The sequence below is a fragment of the Mus musculus genome, chromosome 10, assembly GCF_000001635.26.
Source record: "Mus musculus strain C57BL/6J chromosome 10, GRCm38.p6 C57BL/6J".
NCBI classification, from domain to species: domain Eukaryota; kingdom Metazoa; phylum Chordata; class Mammalia; order Rodentia; family Muridae; genus Mus; species Mus musculus.
Window position 1 is genome coordinate 41,995,814 of NC_000076.6, and position 21,043 is coordinate 42,016,856.

A 21,043-nucleotide genomic window follows, 5' to 3' on the forward strand; every position below is an offset into this window, starting at 1 on the left:
AACAGAAGCAAGAGGCTGGGCATGGACCTGGGCAAGATGCAGAGAGGAGGTGGGGCCTCGGAGCGTCTGGAGAGGCAAACCGGAAGCAAACAACTACGAAAAGGAGCCTAAGTCCAGAGTCGAGGCCAGCATCTGGTGTGCAGGACACACAGGGCAGATGGGTACCTTCCTCCAGTTGCTGACTTTAAAATGAAGTTCTCCAAATTTGTCTTTTGTACTGAGTCCAGAAAATAATGCAGAGGGTTCTGCTTGACCCTTGACACAGCTGGGTGCGTGGGGACTGAAGCAAGGGGGGGCGGGAGTCCCTGGGGTACCCTGCTAGGGTTTGAGTGGCAAATGTCCAGCAGAGGTTCCTGTGTCTGAACACTTGGTTCCCAGCTGGGGGTAGTGTTTTGGGAGGTTTCAGAACTTAGTGGGTAGGGTCTCGCTGAGAGATGTGGGCTGCCGGCCGGTGGTCAGGCTTCTAGGCTTCTAGTCTAGGACCTGCTTCCTGCCTCCTCTCTTGCAGAGGTGTGAACAAGGCAGGCGCCTTCTGCTCCTGCTGCCACAGATAGAGCTGGCCCACCCACCACGCCTTCCCTGCTGTGCCTGTCTCATGTCCTTTCAAACCTATGAGCCAAAGTAAAACCTTCTTCCCGTCCTGACTCAGCCATTGGGCATTTTGTCACAGAAAAGTCACTGATGGGTGCATTAGATGCTAGGATACAAGAGGAGAGGCAAGCCGGGCCTGGAGCATCGCCAGGCTAGGGCTAGATCACCACAGCTGTTCTTACAAAGGAGGTGGGACTCTGTCCCCTTGGGCAGAAGACAGGAGATCTACTCTGCTTTGTGTCTTATAATAACCTGCAAAATAAAGATGGCCTTTCATAGTTTTGAGTGGCTGGGATGGGGTGGGCATGGAGAAAAGAAAATAAAGTGAACAATAATACATTAGGGCAAATGAAAATCACACGAAGTTCAAATTTCAGGAGCCATAAATCAGCAATGGTTACTCCCACACTCCAATGGCAGGGCTGAATATATTAGAGATGGAATGGACCACTGGGCCTAAAATATTTTCTGTCCAGACCTTTACAGAGGAGGTCCTGCCTTTTAGAACAGACCACTTGGTTTCCTGAGAGATTCCACAGCCAGGGCAAGTTGGGAACTGGGACTGAATGAACCCTGGGCATCTTTCTGTCCTGGCCTTGTCCATAGCTTTCTAGCACGATCCTGAGCTGTCCTGGCCTTGTCCATAGCTTTCTAGCATGATCCTGAGCACAGGCCTCCAGGGCCAGCAACGAGCAGTGCCTCCCTGACCTGCCTGAACTCTAAACCCACTTCCAAAGAGCAGCTATGAACATCCTGCCAGCAGCATCGTCTGGAACTTTCTAGAACTCAGTGTGGCCATCACTCTGGGAGGCGCAAAGGTCCTCTGAAGGATTTTGACCATGGGGTGAGGATGCTATCTAATGTGTCTTCCTTCAGGACCGCTTAAAGCTTTATGGGACACGGACTATGAAAGTTCCTCATGGTCCTCTGATTTAGGGGGTAGGGTACCTACTCGCAGCACTAGTGTCTGGGAGCTGGGCATCACCAGACTGTTGACAGTTCCCAAGGTCTTGTGTTGAAACTCTTCAACCCACTAAAGGGCTGAGAACAAATCTAAAGGGAGCAAGGCAGAGATGAGGCAAGATGCACTAAAGGCTTTAGGAGTCCATCTTTATGAAGCATCAGAGGGCTTGTGATGGAAAATGTGGCAGGGACTGGGATACAGCGGCGCTGCGCAGAGGCCTCCGGTTTGTATAACTGGGGAGCTGTCAGCTATAGGTTCAAACCTGCCCTGAACACTAAGTGTTGGAGCTGTCTGAGCCTAGGAAGATCACCACAGAGCCATTCACAGCCCAAGAATTCCAAATCTGCCACCACACCCAAGCCCCACCCACCCATGGGTGTCAGCTACAAATGACTTCACACCCTGGGAAGGGCACAGCCTAGGTGTCCAGGCTCAGATGGCTTTGGGGCCTCAATGACCCACACAGCATCTTTTCTAGACAATGGAGAACAAAGCTCTATAAATGACAGGGACTTCAGGGTGGGGCAGTTCCAGTATTCTTTTAATTGATGTGTGCTTTTAAAATGACAATGGCTTCTTACTGTCATTATTTCCTGAGAGTAGACACAGAAGTCAGAGATATGGGCCCCTGCCAAGCCAAGTGGGTAAAGGGCTGGAATGAAGGCCTGCCCCAGTGCTTTGGGAGGCACTGGCTTCCAGCCAGGGACTGGAAGTACTGTGACCTTCAAGCCAAGGCCAGGATGTTGGGCAGGGAGGGGGAAAGCACCGAGGACAAGGACAGTGGGAAGGTTTCTCTCCCTGGCCACCTTCACATCCACAGGAACAAGTGAGCAAGCCATTGCCTCAATGAGCTCAGGCGTAGGCAAGTTCATTTGTAAGAGACCTCGGGCTCCTTTCTCCCTTCTCATCTTGGCAAGTAATTTCCTTTTATTGTTTCCAATCCCTATTGGTCTGACAGGCCTGAGGTAGAATGATGGAAAGATTCCCTAGGAAGATCATCCTGGGGACCATTTCTATACTTTAGACTAAAGTCCCCAAGGTAATGTTCTGGTGTAGCTACAACTGAAATCTGCTCTTCAACTGAAACCACAAGCCAGGTTGTCTCTGCCTTGATTGTTGTTCTGACCCGCATAATAGGCAGAATCAAGGCAGGCCCCCTGTCTGTGTTCCTAGGACCTGCACGGCCCTCCAGCCTTAGCTCTCCTGACCCCTTCAATGGCTAGCATCTGCTGCCGCTGAGTTCACTCACAGGACGGGCCTTTCAGCCTGCCTGAGCTTTGACGTAGACACTGTGTCCACAGGCTGTCCATGGCTGCCTCCGTCTCACTAAGGAACACATCAACTCATATGTCACCTCTTCAAGGCTCCCAGATCTAATGGAAATTATGGTCACTCGACACCCTGTTATCTACTTTATCTTCTTCACAGCCCGTGAGAACCCTTTAGTCTCACGTATTTGTTCCGACACCACTTCTCTATCATCCCTAACTGAAGATGCTCTGAGGTCAGGACTGTGCTGGTCTAGAATGGTACCCTACACTAAGTCAGGAGCTCAACAAATAACAGACTCAGACAGAGACTGTATTGGAACAGAGACAGAAGAGGACACCAAACTGTCTGATACGTGATATATTTGGTTATAGCATTATGGTATGGCTTTGCCTCTTCCTCTATAACCATGACCCAGTGGGGAACTAACTACCTGAAGTGAGTTGGGTACGTGTGGCCTGCTGATCCTACCCCAGGCTGTGTGCACACCACTGAGCTCCAGCGGCTTTGCTATGGAAGGAGACCTAGGACCACCACACCTGATTTCCCACAAGAAGAAAAATTCCTTCTGTGAGGTCCTGCTGCCTTCTGAATGTTGGGGGTAATCTAAGATAAAGGTCTGCGAGCCAAGCAAGCAGGATGCTCAGATGGAGGTATGCAGCCCAGGTGGATGCTGTAGACCACCGGGGTCACGATGGGCCAGCCCTGCCTCATCCATCCGTAATGAGGAAGGCCCAGTGCAGTCAACTTCCCACGAAAGCTTCCCACACTGTTGACCACAAAGAGTGAGAAACCAGTTTGCAGTAGAACACCAACCCATGCAACAACTGAAGACTTCAGACACAGGACTTATCCTGCACGCTGTTGATGCTGAGGGGCCCGTTGCTTGTGTTCCACTTCCTTCAACGTTAGTGTCATCCACTAAACTTCCTGCCATGCCCCCAATCAATCCTCCTGTCCCTGCACCTGGGAGCCTACATGGGCCTGGGTATCACTGATCCACCTGCTATGCTCCTTACACGGTGACTCTTTGCCTCCACTTGTGGGCCCAGGCACACGGTCAGTACTCACAGCAGGAGTGAGTGTCCCGTCAGACGCGTGCTCGCACATTCGCAGAGCAGATAGCTGTTGAAGCTGGGTTGGTGCATATGATGAGACTCAGGATTCTCGTTACTTTTTAAAAATATTTTTTAATACTTTTGTTTATTGTTATGTGTGCCATGGCACAGGTATGGAGGCCAGAGGACAGCTTTCAGGAGTCAGTGCTCTCCTGTCATCTCTTGGGTTCCAGAGATCAGACCCAGGTTGTCAGGGCTGGTGGGAGGTGCCACCACCCACTGAGTGGCCCAGTTCTCATTGAGTTCTGATGAAATTAACAACTTTTAAAAATCGATCCTAAAAATTACTTCTTTTGGATATATGCGAGCCACCCATTTGAAAACACTTAGCCTAATACTCCTTTTTTACCAAGCAATGCGTTTTTTTTTTCAAGTGGTACCTAGATATTCTTTATAAATAACTGGAAAGAAATATGTAAACAATTTTCTTAGCTAATGTTTGGCCAATATTAACATAGTCTAAGTTCATGTAAGAACTATCCAGGACCAGAAAAAATTACATTTAAAAAAAAGCTTTTGCATGCACATTCAAGCCGAGTGCCTGTGTGGGTCTGCAGGATGTCACGGGCCTTACAGTGGGCGGCAGGAGGGGATCTGTCAGGCAGAAGCATTCCCTGGGACGCAGCCCTGTAGAAGCGTGCTCGGGCCCCACTGATTTTTCTTATCTTTGCAGGGTCCAGTGGAGCTTTAGGGAAGGAGAGGCAGGCATCCTCTGTGCCGGGAGATGCTGGAGCTTTGGGTTTCTGCAAAGAGATTTGTGAACGATTGCCATGAGTCTCTGTGTCTCAAATAGGGCTTACCTCTACCACCACCCTGAATCTGACCCACCCCTGCTAGGACTTTAGCTTGACCTCAGTGGAACCTCTGCATCTACTGTCTGATTGGCCCATCTTACTTAACATCATATGTGTATGTATGTATATATACATACATATATATATATATATGTATGTATATATACATACACACACACATACACACATATAAACATATACATATAATACCCATATGTGTACCTGTGCATAATATACATGCATATATGCATATACCCATACATATACATGTACACACATGTGCATAATACATATATACAATACACATATACACACACACAAACATATGTGTGCATATATACATATATATGTCTACATACAAATGCACATACATATACATATATGCATATACACTTACATACATATATATAAACACAAACATATACACATACACATGCACATAATATACATATACATATATGTACACACAGACATATACATGTACATACACATGCATGCATACACATGCAGACATGCACACACCCATGCAGATATGTGTACACACATACATGCACACATATAAACACACACAAATATACAGACACATACACATATAGCCATATACATACATACATATATACATGTAGATACACACATACACACATGGACACACACAGATACACACACATACAGAAGATATACACACAAACATGTATGCACATATAGACAAAGACAGACAGACAGACCATGTACACAATTTTTGCTTTTGTCAGTATATCCTATGAACTGTTCTGCCGCTTAGCTTAGCATATTTGATTTATAAAAGCCAAGTCACTTATGGTGGCAAACAGTTATCTGTCTAGGAGACTGTAATTGTCAAGCTGACACCCAGAGCTCCCAGTAGCCTAACTTCCAAAGGTCTGTGGCCTTCAATCAAGGTCAGAAGTTCCCAGAGACAGTATGGCTTAGTCACCCTGTTGTTCCTGGTTCCAACATTATCTGTCTAGGAATACAGCAGCCAGCGCTTCTAAAGCTCCAGTCAGACATATTTAAAGGGAACTTCTCCGAAGTCACTTCCACAACACATGAAAGAGTGAATCACTCTATCCAGCAAGTTAATTAACAAATCTTAAAAAAAAAATCCCTAGTGGGAAACTACTATAAACATCCTCTCAAATTCTCACATGTACGATTAGAGCACAGGCATCTACATGAGGGTTCTGCTGGGAATGTATTTCAAAATGATGATATTCTTCAAAATATTTCCTATTCCCTCTTGTCCCTTGGCAGAACAGAATACAGAATAAAGAGGGGTCTAGTGACTTTAGAAGAAGAGAGTCTTTTAAAGGCATGGGAGAAGGGTAAATAAGACACGCCGCAGCATGGTGGATAAAGGCAGTCAAAGAACAGTGGCGTCCTCACAGTGTGACCTGGAAGGCCATTGCTTCTGAGTTTGCTCAGCTGTGATCTGGAGACAGCAGCCCCTGCCCACACATGGACTTTCTTACCTCCCTCATAGGAGCTCATTCATGCTAGCTCCCTTCCCCGTGCAAGCTGATCACAGCTGGCTCCCCGTTGCTTTGAACTCTTCCCCAGAGTGAAGGCCTGTGGTCCAGCCTCAGTGGAGTAAAGACCCGGTCTTTCAGGGGTCTATTCTGAGGACAGTCACACTAATTTATCTGCACAAATAGTGGCAGCTTTGTTTAGCGCACTGTCCCTTTTACTTTTTAATCTCCCCAGTGTGTTGCAAAATTATACTAAGATTGTGATTTACGCAGAGGTTAACGCAGGAAAATGGGCACCTCGTATATAATAGTAAAAGACAAAACCACGTAAGTATAACTCAATGCTGAAGGTCAGTATGAATTCTTATCTCAGAACACTGTCCTCTGAAGGTGTGGTTAGCTTTGTCTGCAGATGTGACAGGATGGAAAAGCACCTGGGGGTGGGGTGGGCAGAGCATTCCTCTGGGTGTCAGGTGTGGGGTGTGTCTGTGAGTTGTCCCCAAAGAGATTAACCAGGGCAGGAAGACCTGTCCCGAATGTGGGTGGCACCACCCCACAAAACAGGGCCCTAGATGGGAAAAAAAGGGGGTAGGAAACACTCGGCAGAGGTAGTCTCTCTCTGTCTCTTGTTGGCTGTGAAGTCAATGGCTTTTCTCTGCCATATACATCCACCAGGGAAGTCACACGTTTGGTCTCCGCCTGGCCAGAAGAGCGAGCAGAGTTACTAATGACAGACCACCGAGAGCTTAGAAGCTGTGAGCTGAAAGAAAGTCCTCTCTATACAAGTGCTGCTCGGGGCTTTTGCAATAGCAACTGGTGATTTACTGACCCTTGACACGCAAACCAAGTTTACAGAGTTTGCCAAATAATGCACAGAAAATAAATAGTGTGTTAGAGTGTTACACAGGTGCCTCAAGTGCTATTAATGTTTGAGGCGCCAAAGATCCCATTAGGAGGGAAAATGCTAAGTTCCTTGAGGCAGATACCCTAATTATCCCTGGTAGGTGAGATAAAGGGCCATAACAGCTCCCAACAAAAGATATTATTGCCTGGTACAAAATGAATAATTGTTTCCATACTGAAGCCTAGTTAATTTACCACTGACCTTGACACCTTATTTGCTTCATCTGAATATGTGACTTCTTGGACTATTAAGACCATGAAGAGCAGAATATGCAACAAATATATATAAATGACTCTATAGTCTCCCTCCTCCCTCCCCTCCTCCCTCCCTCCTTTACCTGTGTACATGTGTTAGTGTGTGTGGAGCCCAGAGGTCGAGATTTGACGTTTTTTTTTTTCAATTGTTTATCACCTTATTTTATTAACTTAAAAAAAAATCCTATGTGCATGGCTGTTTTGGCTGCATGCATGCCTGTGTTCCATTTGTCTGCTTGGTGCCTGCTGGGACCAGAAGAGGATGTCAGATCCCCGGAACTGGAGTTGTAGACTGTCGTGACGTGCTAACCACCTCTCCAACCCCTCCTCATCTCATTTTCTCTCAGTGAACTAGGAGTTTGCTGATTCAGCTAGACTGGCTACCAGTGAGCCCCAAGACTATCCCATCTCTACCTCCCAGCCCAGAGATTATAAATACATGCTATCATGCCTAGCTTATTACATGGGTGATGGGTCTGAACTCAGGGTCTCATGCTTATATGCAATCACTTTACCAAATGGGCCATCTCCCCAGCTTCCCTCCCTCCCTTCCTCTCTCTCTTCTCTCTCTCTCCTCTCACTCTTTATGTTCCCCTTTCCCCACTCCCTCTCTTCCTCTTTTTCTCCCCAGTGCTAAGGCCCCGAGAATGCTGGACAAGCACCTTCTATTGAGTTACCATATCAAAGCCAAGCAATTTCTTCATGTTGTGTTCTAGAAAAAGAGAGACAGAGAAACAGGCAGACAGAGAGACTGAGAGACTTGTGGTTTACACATCAAAATGACTTTTATGAAGAAAATCATTATGATTTTTAAATGAATTGCAATGATTTTAGAAATCAGGGAATATTACAAATATGTTTAAACCCTCCTTGAGCGACTGACAGATACCCAGCAGGCTTTGCTTGCTGCACAGTTCCCACTAGTGACCAGGATACAATCAAGGACTCCAAGAAGGCCAGGTGTTAGGAGGTTCTGGAAGATAACACTCACTGAATAAAGACACACAGGCTATTTCTACTGAATAACCCAGCCAAAGAATACACAATTAGCAGAGCATCTAAGAGCTCTGGCTGGCCACAACTCATCTTTGCCTCATGGTTCCTGACCTATTTCTGTCATGACTCCTTGGATCCCCAGATGGAAGGCAGGGTCTTCCATACCTTTCATGAAGACTGGAAAGGGCTCAGTGCCATCCTACCTCAGAAAGTTCTTCATGATACAGTTTTGTAAAGCATGAACACACCTACATACATGCACACATGCACGTACTCACATACACGTGCATGCATGCACACACACTACAAGACATTTAAAAGTTAGAAAGCAAACCTTTCTCCTAAGCCCCCAGCCTTTGAGATGTAGTAATTGTGGGTGCATTTTTACCCCTGTGATTTTCTCCTGGGTACCTGGGACTCTCCTGTCACTTGAAGCACTGTGATTCATGACTGTAATATGTTACTGTGAATGTCAGAAATGGCGGGGAGTGGGAGGACTATGTGACATGCCCACTGTCCCTTTCCTCATCCTGGATTGTCTCTATCCCAAGGCGCACAAGTTCCTATCTTTTAAAAATATATTACATTTTGTTTCACTTGCCCAATACATGGAGCCTGGCTCTTGTCAAATACTGAAGACAATTCAAAGTGATTTATGCTGTTAGTGAGTGCAGCCTTGCCCAGGGGGCCAGGGGGTGGTGGCTGGGGTTCCTGACCACGCACCGTCTTTGATGGTGCTGGCAGTGTCTCGCTTCATCTTTTGGAAGTCTGGCTGCTGAGTGTTAACTCGTGTAAAGTGCATTGGCTGCAGTTCCACGATGTCTGTCTTTTCTCTGTGTCAATACAAAGCTGATTAAGAATATTTGGGGGCTTAAATAACTGGGTGTTGCACGTTTGGGAAGTGGATGGAGATGGGAATGCTGGGGATGGTGTTAGGGGCACCGTTTCCAATTCATCACCATTGTCATGCCTCCGCTGGCGTTACTCAATCCACTGTGAGAGAGCAGTTACTTTGTGTGTGGAAACTGCAAGTTTAGCTAATAGAGTAGTAAAATATACGTAGGAAGAAATTTTCCTCAGCTGCCTTGGGTCTTAGGGCTGTTGCAGAAACAGGACGCTGCTGAACAAGGAGAAAGATGGGGCTGTGTTTCTACATAGCAGGTAGGTGTGGCCACTAATGAAAGGCTGCAAGCAAATGACAGTGCTTTCCCTGCCTCAGGAGATGACAGGTGTTGACAGGCACCCTCCAGAGCCAGTCAGGCCAGTAGCAAGGCCCAAGCAACCAGGTCCAAGAATGTCAGCTTACATCATGCCCAGTGCCTGGGCTGTTTTGATTCTGAGCAGCCCCTGGCTTACTGGAGGACACTGGGGCATAGGCCAGAGGGGAGAGAAGAAGCAGAGGGTTTGCTGCTTATATGCTCAGCGCAGGCGTTCAAGCAGCAGGCTTCTCTGGGGCTTACCTCATGGACTGCTAGCTACTGCTTAAGGGAGCATTAAAAGACATTGTGCACACACACACAGACACACATAAAGATACACAGTCACACATACATACACACACATACACACATACACACTCACACATATACACAACACTCAAACACACACATATACATATACACGTTCTCTCTCTCACTTGAGTGCACACATACACACACATGCACACACGCACACAAACACAGAGTAATAAACATTGAGAAGCAGCTTGGCTAAGATCTCCATGAAGAGTCTAAGAAGCAGGCAGAGGTCTATGGGGAAGGTGGCAGGAAGCTAGGGGATTGGCTAAGAGTCTTCCTAACACCACTCCTCCTCCCAGTGCTGTCAGGCTTCCAGGAGAAGGTGTGCTTCCTGTTTAGATAGGGTGAAACACAACCCCTCTAACCGGGCTGATAATTAAGGGTCCCCTTAAAATAAGCCCTTATCGATAAGCATCAGCTACTCACTGATTTTTCTTTCTTATTTATGTATTGAAGCACAGTCTATGTTCAACAGGCTAGCCTCCAATGTGCTATATAGCCCAGGCTGGTGTGTACTCAAAAGCTTCCTGTTTTTACCTTCCAAACCTTGGTAGGAAATGCTAAGTGCCCTACCTTCTTGCCTGGCTGTCCTGGAACTCACTTTGTAGACCAGGCTGGCCTCGAACTCAGAAATCCACCTGCCTCTGCCTCCTGAGTGCTGGGATTAAAGATGTGCACCACCAAGCCCAGCCGAGGCCTCTTCTTTCTTCCCTTTGGCAACCACCAAGTCCCACCCCCTAGGACAGAGCCTGGGAAAGAGCTGGGCCTAAATGCATGGTTGTGTGAGGTGGGCCCTGAAGATACACTTTCAGGGCTGTCAGCAACAACATAGCCCGGCCCGATTGCCTTAGGGGTGGGCTGGCTAACACAGCCTATAGACCAAACTCCACCCATACACCAAAAACAGCATAAGGCACCAGCAGAGTCTCCAATAGGAAAATCAGAGACCAAAACCAAACCTAAATCTGCAACAGGGGTCACATAGGGAGAGCAAAACTGGCTTGAAAATGATTATGCACCCATGAAACAAGAACAGAATACTGCCTAAAAATAAAAAATAAAAACACAATTTAAAAAGTTGGGGGAGGGTAGGATAGGAAAACAGAAACGAAAAGAATCTAATAAGTGGATTAGAAGAATAAGATGCACAATAAAAAAGAGAAGAAAACTGAAACAAACAAACAAACAAACAAACAAAAAACCCAGAAGATGGAAGAGCCGGCCCAATAGCCCCTATACCTGAATTACAAACCCTTAAACTGTTTATATGTTGGTTATATACAGTATACATTGTATATATCCAACAGACATATAACCAAACTAATTCATGTTAATAAAAAACTGTTTAGAAAGGGAGTCATGGTTGAAATAAGGAGAGAACACTTCCCAGAGCTAAAGGGATTTCACACCGAAAAGGCTCTTAAGCACTCAGATTCAAGATGGAGGATTATCAGAGGCTCAGGAGCTAGGGTGCTACTTCTTGTCACCTTGACATAATCGAGAGTCTTTAACCAGAGAGAGGGAATGTCAGATGGGAGACTGTCTTTACCAGACTGACCTGTGGGCATGTCTATGGAGTAACTTTTTATACATTAATGATGAACATGGGAGGGCCCAGCCCACTCAGGGCCTGGGTTCTGTAAGAAAGCAAGTTGAGTAGGCCATTGAGAGTCTCATAAGCATCATTCCTCCAGTGACTGCATCTAGGACCCTTCCTTGGCTTCCTCTGAAGATGTAACTTGTACGTTAAATAAACCCTTTCTTCCCTAACGATGTTTCGTCAACAACAGAACAACTGGCAACAAGTAAAACATCATACCAACTTCCAGAAAAGAAAAATCAAAGATCAAGTCTCCAATCATTTATTTACTCTCCCTTCGCATACCCCTTCCATGGGGTAAAGGCTCTATCCAAAGCAGTGTCACAGGAAACAAAGAAGGGCCTGGGATGCAGGAGACAGGAAATAGCCCCCATTCCGGGAATGGTGCTGAGGGGTGCTGAGAGCAGGGCCAGGTACCCAGAGCAAGTGGTGGGCAGGATGTCTGGAGAGCTCTCCCAAAGAACTGACTTGATAGGATACCCTTGTCTCCAAACACATAAAGATGATTTGCATGGGTTGTGGCAGTATGAGGTTGAAATAGAACTAATATAAAACTAAAACCAGAAGACTGTTGCTATCAAAAAAGGAAACAAAAAATGATACAGGCAAGATGAAGCAAGTTTCGTTAGTCCTTACTACGTCAAGGATGGGCTGTGAACCGGGTGATAGACGCATAGTACAAGAAAGCTGCTCCAAGCAAGGATACAGTGTATCCATGTGGAACAGCAGCAGGGCGGGAAGAGGGAGTGTGGCTGATGGGAAGTTCCGCCCACCTCCCTAGGAGATGACAGCAGCAGACAAGGTGGTGTTTAGAAGTCTAGAGTCAATCACAAAGAAAGTGCCAGAAGAAACCACTGGGGCAAGAATAAGAAAGAAGAGGGGAATAAAAAGCCACTCTTTTTAGTGATTTTTGTTTGGTTGTTATTTTTTTTTTGGTAATTAGTCTGTCTCTTTCTCTTAACGTACATATAAAAATTTATGTATAATTTACATTTTAACTACATGTATATATGAGTATATATATGTATATATAATTAAAATATAAATATGTAATTTTGTTACAAATAATTGTTAAAACAAAATGATATATAACTTTTTAAACAAACATATTATAAAATATTATTTAGTAAATTACTCTAATTCTTCTTTATTATGAAACTACAAGTAAGCATTTCATTAGATCCTAAGCATTATATTTAAAAACTGTAAAGGCACTGGCTTTATTATTAATTACATTATTAATACACTTGGGCCTATATGATAATACCCTTGGCAGTACAAGTGCTGACTTCTAAGTATTCGGAACCAAATTCATGTCATATCACTGGTGGTGACCAAAGGTACTCACCAGCTCAAGTGGCCTGAGACGAGTCCCAGAGATAGGCTTGGAATCGGATAACTCAAAGCTGGAAGCGTGAAGGCTAGCAGAAGAGATGATGGAGAGGGTTAGTTTGTGAAGGACTTCTGTTTCTAGTATATGCTAGTAAACCCTAGCTGAAAAATGAGTAAAGGCATTCAGTGCAGAAGCACTGAGAAAAGGCAATTTAAAGTGGTCGCAACAATCAAAGCCTTTAACAGTTTCCTTATTGTTCTTAGGAAGACTAAAAATACTGAGTAATGAACTAGACATGGTGGCATGGATCTCTATTCCCAGTACTCAGAACACGGAAGCAGGCTAATGTGTTCAAGACTGGCCTGCGTCATATGACAAGACATGGTCTTAAATGAAAAATGTCAATGACAAAGAGGAGAGGGACCGCGATGTGGCTCAGTTTGTATAGTTCTTGTCTAGCACACAAGAAGTCTTGGATTTGGTCTCCAGTGCTGCATAAAACTGAGTGGTATAGCAGTCACTTGTAATCCCAATATTTAGAGGGCTGAGGCAGGAGGATCAGTAGTTCAAAGTCATTCTTGACCATACAACACGTTGCAGACCAGCAGTGTTACCTGGGACCTTGCCTAAGTAATAAGAATAACAACAATCAAAAGGAAGAAATGTATATATATTTTAAAAAGCCTTTTTTTGTTGTAACTTTATAAACTTGGAATGATGGTCACTATTAACTATTTCATTTCAAACTAAGTCTCTTTATCCAGTGTCTAGAATTATCTTTAAGAATCTTGGTCAAAAGTCAAACTTTAAAAACAATTGTGTTGAAAAATCAATTAATATAACCCATCACATCTAATAAAAAATCCTATAATTCTATCAATAAATATAATTTTTAAAATGGGAAAGAAGGAGAACTTCTCCGCCTTGGTAAAGAATGTCTACAAACATTCCATGGCCAATGTCGTGTTTTCTGAGCGGAACCTGAAGCCTTCCGACTAAGCTCGAGGACAAGGCAAGGATTCCTCCATCCACAGATGCTTTTTGGCAGCATCCTGGAAGTCATAGTTAATAAGCAAGACAGGGAAAAGAAATAAAAGGCAGATTGGGAATGAAGAAGCAAACTAACTTTGTTTGAAGACAGAGTTATCATCTCCACAGAAAAGAATACAGTATAGACTGACTCTAAATCCTCCTGAGACAAATAGTTGATTATAGTTGGGTTGCAGGATACAAGATTAAGACAAGTCAGTTTCCCCACATGGACAGGCAGGGAGGAGCTGAAAGGAAACTATGGTATCATAGCTGAAGTGCCTGGTTGTAAACCCATGAAAACATACATGATCTGCAATGATAACTCAATGAAAGTAATCAAGGGAGAACTAACTAGCTGGAGAGAAAGACCATTTTCATGAATAGAAGACTTAACATTGTTACATTGTTGGTTTTTAAAATTGCAACATTATTTACAATGAAGTTTTGTTTTAAAGCTATTGCTTCCAACTTATACTGCAGACTCAATGCAATCTTCAAGTCCCAGCAAGTTATTTTGTATCAATGCAAAAAAATTGATTCTTAATGTATAGTCAGAGGCAAAACAAAACAAAACAAAACACCCAGAATAATCAGCAACAATACTAAAAACAGGCAGATTCAGAAGAGAGACACTACCTGACTTCAGAATATAACACTGCCAGTAACAAGATGGCTACACTGGTGAAAGAGTGAGTCATCAACAGAGACAGACCTGCAAACACACAGCTAAACGATGGCCACCAAGCTAAGGCGATGGAGGTGTTCCTGGCTTACAGTGGATCTATAGACCTATGAACTTCCCATGTTGAAAATGTTAGGTCAAATGTACTCAGTGCACCTAACCTACTATATCAGAGCTTATCAAGGCAGCACACCACAGATTGAGTTGTTTACCCTTGGGATCCCATGGCCAACTGGGAGCTGCAGCTGTCTACTGCTACCCAGCATCCTCAGACTGTCTCCCACTACATGTGGCTAGCCCAGGAGAGGATCAAAATTCAAAATCTAGTTTCTCCCGAGTACACAGCACTTCCACAACATCATAAAGTGAAACTTTATATTTCAAACCACTGTAATTCAGTGACTTTGTGCAGAAAGATAATCTTACACACGCACACACACATGCACAGTGGTGGGGAAGATATCACACCCATCACAGAAATGAACTCAAATTCAATTTCAGATTCAGATATCTGAAAACTTCTCAAGATAGCTTGAAGAAAGTCAAGATAAACTTGGATAAAGTAATGACTTTTATATACAGCAGTGACATCATGCTCCGGGACAGAAAGCTGATTCTACTAAAAATTAAAAACATCTGCTCTGTAGAAGACAGTCAAGAGAGTAAGCATTCCATGTCTGGTAGGAAAAAAAAAAAAAAAAAAAAAAAAAAAAAAACCTCCCGAAGGATGAATAAGATGAAAGATGGCCATCCATGCTACTCAAAAAATTCCTAAATCTCTACAGGAACACAAACAACCCAATTTAGAAACTAGGTCACAGACTTAAACAGATGCCTGACAAAGAAGACAACGCAGATGGCCCACAAGCGTGTGAAAAGATGCTGTGCGCCTCCTCACCAGGGAAAGATCATCACCTTCCAAAGAGTACAGGTCCAGAGCGAGCGCTGGGGGAGGGGCAGGGGGACGCAGCAGACCGAAATGCTCATCTACCACCCTTGGGACACACAGTGGGAAACCACTTCCACTGTGGAAGTCAGTTGGGCACTTTCTTTTAAGAGCAAACATAAACTCACCATCTGAGCCAGCCATTGGGTCCTTGGCAGTTACCCAAAGCATCTGAAGACTTTTATCTACCTAAAAAACGCACATGTGGAGGGCTCGTGTGCTGATGGACGTGGATCGGGAACTTACACTGGAAGTAACTCAAGCATGGGACTGTGGCACAATCAGATGGCACAACTTTATAAGGTGCTAAAAAGAAATGAGCTAGCTAGCGAGGAAGCGTGAGTTCAAATTCCTAAATGAGAGAAGCCAATTAGAAAGGGCTCCCCAGGCATGATGCATGGGTTAGCAAAGGGAAGGATAGACAGGGAACATGTAACCTGGTGGTGTAGACCACAGCCAGGCGTAAGTACCTGAAGGAGGAAGGAGGCCTGTTTTCTGGGCTTCTTGACGAGGCAGGCCCAAATAGCTTCCTTTGGTCTTCACGGGGTGTAAATGGTCTTTGGGTCCTAACCGTTCTTAAGGCATTTCGTGCTTCGCTTATGATTTCTGCACTTGTCCTCTGTTTGGACACTGGAGGTCGATAAAAGGAATCCAGCTTTTCGAGTTTCTGGTCATTGGAAGACAGCATCTTTCCTTTTAAACTAAAACGCTCTTCAGAGACACACCCTGCAAATATATGACACAATAAACACAAGCTATTTTTTTATCCAGTATTTTAGAAAGAGAGGCACCCATCCGTATACTAAGCTACTACTCTATACATACAGCCAGGAGGAAACACGAAGAGGGGCTGGGAGGGAGGTACCTGAGTGAATTACGCGCTATCTGCACAAGCACGAGGAACCAAGTTCCAGTTCCTAGCGTCCATCTAAGACAGCTGGGATTGCAGCACGTGCCTGTAGCCCCAGTGCTGGGAGGCTGAGGCAAGCCGGGGCTCTTGGCCCTGCAGAGTTGCCCAAACAGCAGTTTCGAGGTTCAGTGAGAGCCCCTATCTAAAAAACTAAGGTGGAGAAATGATTTGGGAAAATATCTCCATTGTCAACTCCTTGGCTCCCACATGCACCTCAACAGGCATATGCACCTGTGCATACATGTATACATAGTTGCACACACACACACACACACTAAATAATTTATCATTAAAAAAAAAACAAGCAGTTAGAGGGCAAAGATGAGAGAATAGCTATCAAAATTATGAGCTGCACAGTTGTGCTGTTATGCAATTAGGGAAAAGATGTCCAGGGAAGAAAAAATGATAAAAAGGACCCGGACCCAACATCATTATTCTCTCTCTCTCTCTCTCTCTCTCTCTCTCTCACACACACACACACACACACACACACACACACACGGACCAAAGCCAGAGTCTACTGCTGCCAGGTGAATGTTCCTCTACTCAGCCCCAGCCCCAGATCCAACCCTCATCTCGTATCCATAAACCTACTGAAAGTGTGGGAAGTTCTGTCAAAACTTTCAACTAAGCTTTTTTTCCTTCCCCAACCCCACCCCAATAAAAGGGTTTACATAAGGCTAGATTAGTGTCCTACCAAACTTCATTTGCTTTTCTTACCCCCACCCCCAAGAATGGCTCACTCCTGTACTGTCTATTTTATTTTGGAATGAATTGATTCAAATCATCTTCAATTTAAGATATTGTTCATAGTGGATAAATACTAAATATTAATATCTAGTTTTCATTTCCCAGCCTATCTTGCTCAAAGACTGAAAGCCATGTGGCAGGACCTGGAGATTGCAGACCCTTCTCACACAACAATGTGGCCCACAGAGACCCGCCTAACATGACAGTGGTTCCTCGTGGTCCACAGAGACCCACCTAACATGACAATGGTTCCTTGTGGCCCAGAGAGACCAGCCTAACTTGACAGTGGTCCAGATTAAAAAAAAAAAAAAAACTTATTCTGGTATCAAGCTGTTCATTATTTTAAATAAAATCTCTCATTTTTTAAAAACAAAAACCACTAACCCTAAACAATGCAGCTCCAGAGAGACAGAAACCTGTACATTATTCAGGTATTTCAGCTGGTTTGTACTGAGAAGAAAGGGGGAGGGGTGGTTTGAGCAAAATGGGATGGGGACTGGACACAGAAGACAGAAAAGATCCCACTTCCTTGAGTAAGGGGTTCCCTAGACAGAGAACTCTGCTACATCATGACCCTTTACATTGAGCTGTAACATTGTGTTTCACACAACTACAGACAGAAACATTCAATGTTAGTTCTAGTCTGCGCTACCCATGTTTCTGAGCACACAATGTAACTCTTCCCACACAGAACACCAGGTGCAGCCCTAAGGCTGCAGTCCCTCCCTGAGCACTTAGTTCTGCTTTAGGAGACCTTTTTAATTCAGGATTTTAAGTTTAAACAAGGACTCTGGAATCCTATATACTAACACAACTATTAAAAACTATGGCAGGCCCAGGACATTTTATTCCTAGCACTTCTGATAGGATTAGATTATCAACTATTTTTAATGAGACTTGTTTGGAAATATATAAAATACTTCAGATATACATATACATGTATACATTTATTTACATCTCATGTAAATTAATATATACATATGTATATTATTTTTGCTATATGATATAAAAAAGTCAGCCTCACAGAATACAACTTAAGTGGTCATGGCAGGTTTGTTGACTCGATTTTAGAAGACTCTTCTCCTCACAAGGGTTGGGGTGCAGTTCGGTGGTGGAGTGTGCACTTAGAATGTGAACGGCCCGATTTCGACCCCTGACACCCACAAAAGGAAACAGGAGCTGTGTGCTAATTTGAAATCATGAGACTAAGTGAGAAGTTTCTATGCAGTTAAGAGGTTTCTTTCCAGACACTAAATCAGGTTGTGTCTACTCCTTTGGCCTCACATGGCACTAATGAGTCCAGCAATGCCCAAAGGGAATCAGGCAAAACTAATAAAAATTCAACAGAGTGCTTTGGGGAGTAATAAAGCCTTCTTGTTCCTGGCCCACAGTTTTTTTCTGGCTGGTTTTCAGTTTGTATCGAAAAGTACAGAGAACAATTGAGCAAGTACTCAGGTCCTTTTCTAAGAGTTCTGTAAAATATTCGAGCACAAGCTAGGCATGGTGGCACATGCTTTTAATCCCAGCATTTTCGAGGAGAGGCAAGCAGATCTCTGATAGTTCAAGGCCAGCCTAGTCTACAAAGAGAGTTCCAGGACAACCAGGGCTGTTACACAGAAAAGCCCTGTTTCAAAACAAACAAACAAACAAACAAACAAACAAACAAACATAGGAGGGCGCTACAGGTAATCAGATTGACCAAATATCTGTGAGGAAAAAAAAATGTAGGTAGAGGGTTTAAAAGAATAGTGTGAGAGCTGGAGCGATGGTCCAGCCGACCAGGGATTGGTTCCCAGCATCAACACGGTGAATCGCACTGCACCTGTCTGCACCCCCAGTCCCTGGTTATTCAGTGCCTTCTTCTGACCTCCTTGAAAGCTACATGCACACAGCAGACAGACAGACATGCAGGAAAAACATCCATAAGCATGAAAATAATAACAATACAGTGCATACCTGTTCACAACTTTCTGTCTCCTCCCAAGTCCCACTTTTTTATTTAGGGAGCACGGGTACAATAATATGACCTGTACCATTTCTCTTTGGTTATTACATTAATGTTAACATTATCAGATAAATCCAACTTGGAAACATTTACTAGTACGTGTAAACTGGCTATAATTGTGGTTCTTCTGGTAAAGATGAAGCTCTTTACAGTGGTTAAGTTACAAGTTATTACCAACAGAATTTGTCAACTTGAAAAATAATTAGCTAAGACTTGGACATCTATTTACAACAGAGCATCCCAGAACCATAACACAATCACACTATAGAGTCTTAATTTTATAAAAGCCTTCCTGCCAACGGGAGCAAGCTCACTCTACTAGAGGTGATCAACTGATATAGCAATGATGTTTCCTACAGGCAGAGCTCCCCCCCCCCAAATCTGGGTCTCTGGAAACACAGAGACTAATAAACTCCATCTTTGCTCTGAGCAAGCTGATTGCTAATGTCAGTGAAGCACTGACTTCAATACCAAACAGTCTGCTGACATCTCTTGAGTTCATCATTTCAACAAAGCTTGTGACAATTCTATGAGGTAGGTAGACTCATAGCATTAGTGAAGGGAAGGCTACGATACGCCCAGGACAGATGGTCAAGTTATCATAGACTTAGACAATGGGCGGCCATGTTTGGAGGCTGTGGGTTGCAACTAGAAATGATTTCAAACTGGGAGAGAGACCTTGGCAGGCTTGTGGAGGTAACAGCACTTGAGCTAGGTTCAGAAAAATGGGCTAACTTTGAGGATGTGACAGTGTCCCCGGGGGGAGGAAAAAAAGTGGGTGAGCCAAGAAAAAGAATCATGAGCACAGTGGGTATGCATGGCGCAGCACACTCCAAGCATAAAGTCATGTGGGGACCAGAGGGAGGGCGACATGGCGGTAAGACACAAAACACAAGCTGATGCGCAGATCGAAGAACTTGATTTGGTTGATGGGATTTGGCAAGCGTGGGCTGGAAGGAGAAAAGAGAGGGAGGAAAAGGACAGAACTGGTAAGTTTATATATAACTGCTCCTCTCCATCTACCCGGGAGTCACTTCTCCAGGAACCTTCCCAGGTTTAATGGCCTTTGTACAGCTGCTGTGAGGTCCCTAACTGGCCTCTGTCTTAACTCTGTCCACAGTGTTAGAACTAACTGCTCACACTGCCAGTGCTATTTCCTACCCTCGGACTCTGAATCCCAGCCCTCCATAGGGGCACAACCGAAGGCTAAATACACCTGAGCTGAGAAATTCCCGGATGAAGGCTATGTGGTGTCTTTAATTGGAGATATGTGCTGTAGTCGATTATAAAGGTACATTGCAGTTTATTTCTGACAGCATCTGATCTGTGAAGCCCTGTGGCAACAGGAATTCAAATATAGCCGCCTCTCCCTTCCCTGTTGCTCAAACGTGTGGGACTGGACAAATGACTCCGGAGAGACAGTGACATCAAGGGTGACGGGCACCAAGAACAGAGGGGACAGTCAGAGACAACACAGAATGGACAGATCCACAGGGGTCAGAGGGAGGCCAGGAGCCCTTTCAGAAGAAACCAGAAGAGTTGTGAACTCTGGAAAGAAGAGGGAGGCTAAGTTGTCGCTTGCATCTCACTGTTTGGTCTGTGGTATCAGATGCGACCACTACAGGATGAACATCATCTGCAGGACGATGGGGAACACCCAAACGGGTTTGTTGTTGCTGTTTTAATGTGTATGGGTGTTTTGCCTGTGGATATGTCAATGCACCACAAGCATGCAGTGCCTGCCAAGGCCAGAAGACAATACTGCATTCGCTGGGACTGGACTTGTGAGCCACTGTGTAGGTTCTGGGAATCAAACCCTGGTCCTCTAGAAGAGCAGCCAGTGGTCCTAACCACTGAGTCATCTCTCCAGACCCACGTGTTATTTGCATGTGTT

At 44.5% G+C, this 21,043-nt stretch overlaps 1 protein-coding gene across 7 annotated transcripts in view; it reads right to left on the reverse strand.

Moving 5' to 3' along the window:
* Positions 1-21,043, reverse strand: part of Armc2 (armadillo repeat containing 2) — a 109,920-nt gene that overhangs the window by 87,351 nt on the left and 1,526 nt on the right. For 4 of the 7 annotated variants that reach the window (XR_003948649.1, NM_001034858.3, XM_006512653.3 and 1 more), the window contains exons 2-4: positions 15,955-16,210; positions 12,840-12,912; positions 4,517-4,685 (exon numbers count right to left, since the gene is read on the reverse strand). Coding sequence is in view for 5 of the 7 variants with exons in the window: in NM_001034858.3 (NP_001030030.2) it covers positions 4,517-4,685; positions 12,840-12,912; positions 15,955-16,172 (460 nt within the window). In the remaining 2 variants the exon portion in view is untranslated. Of the gene's footprint in view, positions 1-4,516; positions 4,686-8,040; positions 8,099-12,839; positions 12,913-15,954; positions 16,211-21,043 lie in introns of those variants that run through there. The other 3 variants (XM_030244989.1, XM_030244990.1, XM_030244991.1) reach the window with 2 other exon arrangements.